Below are 8,155 nucleotides of genomic sequence, written 5' to 3'. Positions count from 1 at the left end.
CTGCCTGTCACCAGCGGAAACAAAGACCAAGGACCGTTCAATATTAGCAACTGGAGAGCTGCTATCTCCAGCCATCTGGGAGAAGAAAAAGAAAGCTACTCTATGGATCTCTCCAGATGCTACCAGAAAGCAGATTTCCAAAGCAGAGGTATACAGAGAAAACATAAACTCCATCGAGAGGGTTTGATATAAATGGCAAGATGGCTATCTGTTTTGGGTGGTGATGATGAAAAGGGAGACATCACCGCAGACTGGAGATGGCACAAGTGTAAGCACATTTATCTTGCATGCACAATATGCAAGTATACAATATATTATGCATGCAAAAAGTGAGTCACGGGTTGAAATTTGATATGAATTTCATTTTAGACATATTTTGTTCCTAGACGCAACATTAGTGCAAAGTGAAATATTGTAGACCTTGTATTAATGTCTCTGTAGGCTCCTTTGTTTTCTTCCTGCCTTGCACACACACACACACACACACACCTGCCTCCAGCCCCTCCCTTAATGGTCTCTACCAGGCACACACTGACAGATATGAGAGTACAAGTGATGCAGTGTAGTGAAGCAGGTGAGGCATGCGGAAATAATTTACAAGATGCTCATGGGAACTGGAGGATGGGACCTACTCCTGTATTCCGGAAGATGTGTACACATTTGTCACGTCCTGCAGTAACTGTATGGATATGATAAGGATGCAGTTTGGAGAGTATTTTTTGAGATAGCAGAAATGTTTATAGAGCACAGGAATCTGAACTTTTCTCATATATTCCTCATGAGGCATGCGAGTTGTTATCGCAGGTGACTGCTGCCTCGAACTTATACGCGGACTCCGCTGATCATGTAGAGAATTCCTCAGCTCTCTGACAACAAAAACCATGCCACGGTAACAGTCGCCTATCGCCGCCAGCCGCCCTAAGCGCCCCTAATTGGATCATCTGATTGACTGGCATATTCCGCGGCATTTTTCATTGGCAGGGCAGTAATGGAGCCGTGACTGTGCTCCAGTAAAACAACCTAAAGGCGGAGCGCGGAGGAAGAGGCGGAGCTCTCCTTGGTACTTAAACGGAGGTGGAGCTGGTAGAAGTGAAGCACGAGCTCACGACAGCCGGACCGCACGGTAAGCGGTGCGAAGAGTAAGGGATAAGAGTGAGAAGAAAGGGAAAAGGAACAAAAAGAAAGAAGGAGAGCAGGGGACTGCGCAGCCCTCTGTACTAATGGACCATAAGGATATTTAACCCCTTGCCCTGGGAGCGCACAGGTATCCTCTTCCCTCACACTTTCTTGCCATGCGCTATGCGTAAGGCACCAGGTTGCCTTTTATTTACAGCAGTTTCTCTCATCTGTTTCAGCTGCAGCTGCCGTTCTTGTTCCGTTTTTCTTCTTTTTGTTTGCACGTGAATCACCTCAGCATATACACATTGTGCTCTAATTAGTGGCTGACTTATGTGTGTGAAGAAATGTGCGAAGAGGGCAAGGGGCAGTAAATCATCAGTGCACTATTTTGAGTTTTCCTTTCTGTCTGCATAGTGCTGAGAACTGTTGAGGGCTTTCTTCCACTTCTCTCCACTACCGAGCAAAATCACCCACATGTAGCAAAGCGTTTGTGAACAACGCGTCTTATTGTGTGAACGGTTAACATGTTTGCTTGATGCCGTATTTTACAGCTTATCATACCCTCTCTCATTCCCGTGCTCTCTCCCTGTCCCCTCAGACACCGCAGTCCATGCCTCTCCCTTGCCAGGTCATTGATGGGAAATCAACTGGATCGGATCACCCACCTCAACTACAGCGAACTGCCCACGGGGGATCCGTCCGGGCTGGAGAAGGACGAGCTTCGAGTCGGCGTCGCCTACTTCTTCTCTGACGAAGAGGAGGAGGTGGACGACCGCACTCCGTCTGACTGCGGATTCACCAAGGACCACAGCCCGACCGAGGAGGGACCCTTCTCGGTCAGCGAGGTGGAGTACTCGGCTTTCTGCTCACAGGAATGCATCTTCTCCAAGCTGCGGGAGAACGAGGACTTGCATGTGTACTCGGCCAAAACTTTGCTGACTATGTGCAAACCGGGGGACCTGCTGGAGCTGGTGGCCACCGCGCAAGCCCCCCACTGGGTCATCTTCGAGCAGGACGACCAAATCATTCATCTGCACAAGGGCGAAATCCGCAAAGACAGCCTGCTTGAGATCAGCAACGGCCGCCACGGGAGAATAGTCAATAATCGATACCGCTATCGGCCGCTACCCCCTGACCTAGTGATGCAGAACGCAGCGGGACACGTGGGCCTGAACAGCGAGGAGATATGCTGGACCAACTCGGAAAGTTTCGCTGCCTGGTGCCGCTTTGGGAAACGGGAGTTCAAAGCCGGGGGAGAAGCGCACTCAGCGGAGCAGCAGTACTTCCTCAAAGTGCATCTGTCCGGCAGCGAGGTGCACACTCTGGTCTTTCGCAGCCTGGAGGACATGATCCGGGAGAGAAGGCGAGTGGACGCCAGTGGAATTCTCAAAGAGCTCTCTTTGGTTAACGGGGGCAAGGAGTGATCAGGGATTCCGTTTGATATCGTCTCCTCCACCCACCCTCCCTGCCTCCTCTTTGCCAAAGCGCACGGACGCACACTTTTGCGCACACAATAACGTACTCGCACACAAGCACACGGACGCACACGCACACGTGCAAGGACCTGTTGGTGTTGGACTGTCTGTTTGTCACAGATGGGGCCCGGGTTTTATTTCTTTTCTTTTTTCTGGACCAAAGGCGCCCTGTGGAATTTCCATCAAAATACAGTGTTGAGAGAAAAGAGAGCGCGGCCATATAAACAGACAACGCCCATTCTGGTTAGAATTCGTGCTGAGTGGGACACACGATTTCTAAGAAACTCATTGTTCCCGATAAGCGAAATCACCTTTACAACCCCTCCCCACATTGCGCACACGGCTCGGTTTGGTTTCTGTTTAATTTCTCGGGATAATGGAATTGGCCCCTTCTGTACATAGGGTGCCTGCTGCAGCAGACCAGACGGTGAGACCGGCAGAGGGAGAGAGAGGGAGGGAGGGAGGGGTTGAAAGATAGGATTTGGGATGGCTCTCGAGAAGTCTCCCTTCTATTTTTTTACTGTTAGCTTTAAAACCGGGACAGACCACGACATAGATCCAAGCCACAAATTCATAGACAGTCCTAGCTGATTACGCAGTTGCCTAAACAAAGTATTTTGGCTTGACCAAGCTCCCCTGTTGCCATATCAAAAGTATTGTCATTTTCACAATGCTGTCATCCTGCTCCACAGCACTGGATGTATGTGTAAATTGTGTTCATATACTGATTTCGATTTGAGTCCCTTATTTTTGTATTTCAGTTTAGTGGATTTAACCCTGATCTCTTTTTTTGGTTCAAATAAATGGAGGTTGAAATTTGAAAATAAGAACTTGGTGTATCAGGTGTTGTTTGGTCGCCCATAAACGCACATGTACCATCTCACATTCTCAGATGCACACATGTACACACACATACACACACACTTTTGAATTATTGATGTTCTAGTGCCTTCTGACCTGCCTCCGGCCAAATAAGCGTCATATATCTCCACATCATTTGGAGGTAGAAAATGGTCATCTGCATCAGACACATAAAGGCTTTATGAAAAATCCATATAGAATCTGAGAGTTACAGTATAGGCAGCTGCTTTAAGTCAATGGGAAAAACAACCTTTTTTTTATGTCCACAGGCTATATTCACTTGTGTGGGTTTTATCCTGTTGCTATTCAGTCTTTTCTAAACATTTTGATCTCTCTGATGTTTTACCAGCCATACAACCACATTAGTAAAGTTATGCTAGCATTGTAGGACATAGTTTCTATCTGCATTATAAACAAGATGTCCTCCATACAGTATAATAGTATAATTCTTATCAGGATGGAACACACTGTGTGCTTTTATGGCACCAATGTTGTATTAGTCTGCAGTGCCTTTATCTCTGCAGTGTTGTTATTACTCCTCTGCTATGAGTGTCAGACAGTGCCTTTATTTTCTTGGGATTGTGATCTGATGTATCACTGAAGGTGGGATAAATCATGTCTCGAAAAAACAAAAACAAAAAAGCAACAACATCTTCCATGAAACACCAGAGAGTAGGTTTGTGGAAAGGTTTTTCTGTGTGGTGTTCCTTTGTTAAGTCTCCTCCACTTGATTCTGTTCTAATTGCATGTATAAATGAGCAGCTATGCGCTCCCTTAGGTATTTATGATTTTATTTATGATTTTTTTCTTTAATTTCAACATGGTCGTGAAAACAGGAGCTGCAGTTGTTTTAGCTGAAGCCAGCTGAGGGGAACGGCAGACAAAGAGTTTGTCTGCGACAGAGAGAGAGAGCATGTATGTAGGGTTACCCAGGATGTGTGTGTGTGTGTGTGTGTGTGTGTGTGTGTGTGTGTGTGTGTGTGTGTGTGTGTGTGTGTGTGTGTGTGTGTGATGTTTTAACTGCTTTAACTGATTGTTGTGGAGACATTCCCAATCAGAAAATGTCTCATGTCCACCCTGTATGTGTGTGTGCAGATGTTGCATTGTCAGCCTGCATATGAATTCATGTCAAAGGATAAACTAATGAGCTTGTGGGCCTTGTAAATGTTGCCTTTGGAAGATTTTCGCTAGCTATTGTCCTAAATATGTGATTGTACCAGCTTTCCTGTGATTCTATTGGCACATTTCTCTCATGCTTCCCCTTGTTTTCCTCTAAATCCATTTACTTGTCACTTGTCAGCACCTCCCCATAATTGCTTTGCATTGTACTCCTTGCAGACCACATTAACGGACCAATCTGTGTGAAAAATGAGCCGAAATTGAAATCAGCACGTTTGCAAAAATGTTCAAAGTAAAAAAACAAAAGGCAAACATGTTCTCCCTGTTAACGATCATGAAATCCAGATGGATCCAGATAAACTCTTTTTACTGTTGTTTTATGTTTTTGCTTTCTTCTGTGTTCTGGCTGTTTAGTATGTTTTTGAACAGACTCTGTGGTAAACTGAGCTTGCCTCAGGTGGGTGATTATGTGTGCGCATGTATGTGTGAGCGTGTCAGCCATCCCCCGTGAGCTTGAAAAATCAGGGTAGTGGGGCAGCCACTGTTAGAGTGTGTGTTTGTGGTCTGTGACTAATAGGCCTCAGAGAAAGATTCACAAGTGTGCGTGTGTGCGCGCGCACGCACACATGTGCATTGCAGGCAGATATCGCACCACATTGTTAGCTCGAGGAGAGGCTTTTGCCATCTGACATGACACTGTGTTTGTGTGCATTAGTTTCAGCTCTTTATATAGCCTACCACATATGTGAAAGTGTGAAACCCAACTGCCTGAAGTGTGTTCCAGCTTGCGTGTGCAGATGACTCTGTGTGGTGTGTGTGTGTGTCAGTATGTCAGACATGTGTTGTGTGCATGTATAGCAACAGTGAGCTGCATCTTCTATACATCAGTGAAGGCAAACCCCTTTTCACTATGGAAACCGTGGACAGTGTTTTGATGCGTATCCGCTGAGGTGTTTTGTGTGCTTGCATTTTTATGTGACTGTGCAAACCCTCTAAGGCTCAAAGCTAACTGTTAGCTTTAATAGCAAGTCATGTAAGACAAACACATAACAAACAAATCTATCTCTTCTTTTCTCTGTCTGTTTTCATCTCTCTCACACACACACACATGCATACACACTTAAACCGACTCACTAGAGACCATCAGTTGTTCCTGGCATGGATGTCTTCAATTCACACAGGGGTTTGTCGTCAGTGTGTGTGCATCTGGACAAAGCAGATCCCAGCTAGCCTGCTGCCAGCTAAATCAGTGGTCTCAGAGGAGATGTTCTGGGAGGAGGGAACAAGACAGAATATCCTGTCTGCATGATGCCTTTAAGAGGATCTCCCTCTAATCTAGATACTGGTCTGGACTCCCAGTAGATTTGAATATCTTTTTTCTTTTTTCTCTCCTCCTGCCGCCGTTCTTTAAGATGGGCACCATACGGAACAACAACACAGCTGGCGGTGTAGATGAGGCAGTGGCAAATGGTTTACACGCTGTTAAAATGTTGGTAACAATGGTTTCCTGTTAACATCTGCTGTAAAATTGTTTTGTTTTTTACATATTATATGCATCATTACTATAGCTGAACCCACACCTACATGTTGACATTTAAACCGAATGCATTTGTAATTGGAATTACAGACTAAACCTGCTTATCTGTGTCCTCAAAGTGCATCATTATGGGGCCAAATGATTAAACCTATGACAGGTTTGTATACGAACAATGCTTCTTTAAAACCCAGTGTCCGCATCCAGCATAACTGGCAGCCAAATCCATGCATCCATATAGTTTAAAGGATAAATCTGGTTTCCTGTTTTTTTTTTTTTTTCCCTTCTTGTCAACAAATTTTATGAAATAAAAATACCAACAATGACTTTATACTGCAGACAAATACAGCCTCTTTAGTCAAAGCTTATCATAGCTTATTCTATGTATGGTGCAGAATATAAAAACAACATGAGTGAGCCACAGTGTTACATTTAAGTGTTTCTTTATTATGATGAGCATGGGCACTGATATTTGCATTCCCACTGCACTAAATTCATGGCTCAACATCATCGCCAACAAATTCACTGTTTACGTCTCTCCCTACTGTTTGCTCTTTCAGAAAATTCTGTAACCCTTTCTCAAATACAAAAGTATAAAAAAACACAAAAAAACAAAAAACTGTTGCACTTGTTGCAAAAACACTATGAGCCACATCTTTGGAGTCTTTTACGCTGTGGGAAATTAGCTTTTTTGGCATTCTGTTGCTTGCGTTCCTGCCCCTTCGCCTCAGCGTGAACTGTCTAGGTAAATCGGTTCATTAGATGCCTACAGTCACAAAAACACTACAGGTTTCTAATCAGTCACTTTTGTAACTAGCATATGAGCTAACTTTTTAATTGAAGGAAATTACCTCTACAGGCTTACCAAGGTAAAATACTGAAAAGGAATAAATGTAAGAACAAGTGGCCAGCATGTATTGAAATAAAAGAGAATAGCGCAAGTAAAATACACTGAATGTATAGAGAAATGTCATTTATTAACAGGAGGAACAGAGAAGTGCTTAATCTTCTTGTGTGTTTGTGTTATTCAGTGTGAGAGCCCAGTGTTTCTCATCCTAACAAAAGAAGGCATGAAGAAAAAGGAGGAACCACTGCTCTCATTCAGAGTCTGTGTGAACAAAGAGCAAACCAGTAATCCCCTGCTAAAATCATAAAAGCTTGCCCCACCTCTAAACAAGTTCTTCCGCTGAAGGAGACTTGTATGCGAACACTAACTGTGCCCCGCCTAGGTTACGTACACCAGGTGGGCCAACTGACATGCAAATAAACACTTCTGTTTAAACACGATCCTTTGTCTGCACTACAACGCTACTGAGTAAGCGCTGTTGTCAGTTAATGTCAGTTTTTCCTAGTCAAATTTAATATGACTGTTTGAAATGTGCCAAGGTCATCTGGACAGGTTCTTTGTTTCAGTGAGAAAGCAATACGATGTTTGGCTTAGACAATGTGATGATTTGCCCCTTATATTTGTTCATTTAATGGCCTATTAGGGCAAAAATATTCAGATCCTGTACAACATTTAAAAAATACTCCATTACATGCAAAATCTTAGATTCTTATTTCTTCTTCTTTTACTACTACTACTATCTGGCTTCTACTTGCTAAAACATACTTAACTGGTTATTGGTCATTGAATTGGATAACTGGTTAATAAAATGTATTATTATTATTATTATTGCTTTCCAATACTCTTGTTGTTTAATCTATAGCAAAGTATAATTTCTTATAAGATGATTATGTTCATGTATGAGTATCTTAGATAATGTTTAATCTAGTGCTGTCAGCATTAATCTCGTTAAAATGACGTTAACGCCATAACCGCATTAATGCAGCAAATCTCCGTTAGCAAGATCACCCCGTGCATGGGGCTGGACGCTGCTAACCTGTTAATGAGCTAACCGCGCTAACAGATTGACGCAGTGGAGCCCCACGCATGGGCCAATCCGTGGTAACTCGCTAACAGAGATGCGGTTATGGCGTTAACGTCATCATAACAAGATTAACGCTGAAAGCACTAGTTTAATCTCAAAATATTGGGATCCCCTCC

General features: G+C 43.7%; 1 protein-coding gene across 1 annotated transcript; it reads left to right on the top strand.

Annotated features, from left to right (window-relative positions):
- Positions 1-1,082: 1,082 nt before the first annotated feature.
- Positions 1,083-4,948, top strand: lratd1 (LRAT domain containing 1). Its single transcript, XM_031726245.2, has 2 exons — positions 1,083-1,264; positions 1,718-4,948. Exon 2 carries the CDS (start codon positions 1,755-1,757, stop codon positions 2,541-2,543), a length of 789 nt encoding a protein of 262 aa, XP_031582105.1. The 5' UTR covers positions 1,083-1,264; positions 1,718-1,754; the 3' UTR covers positions 2,544-4,948.
- The last annotated feature ends 3,207 nt before the right edge of the window (positions 4,949-8,155 follow it).

This window comes from Oreochromis aureus, linkage group 15 (genome assembly GCF_013358895.1).
Source record: "Oreochromis aureus strain Israel breed Guangdong linkage group 15, ZZ_aureus, whole genome shotgun sequence".
Classification (NCBI taxonomy): domain Eukaryota; kingdom Metazoa; phylum Chordata; class Actinopteri; order Cichliformes; family Cichlidae; genus Oreochromis; species Oreochromis aureus.
This window is presented reverse-complemented; position numbering and strand designations above follow the sequence as displayed.

What these genes read in the sequence shown, in the direction of transcription:
- lratd1 (XM_031726245.2), top strand. Translation starts at nt 1,755, where the DNA reads ATGGGAAATCAACTGGATCGGATCACCCACCTCAACTACAGCGAACTG.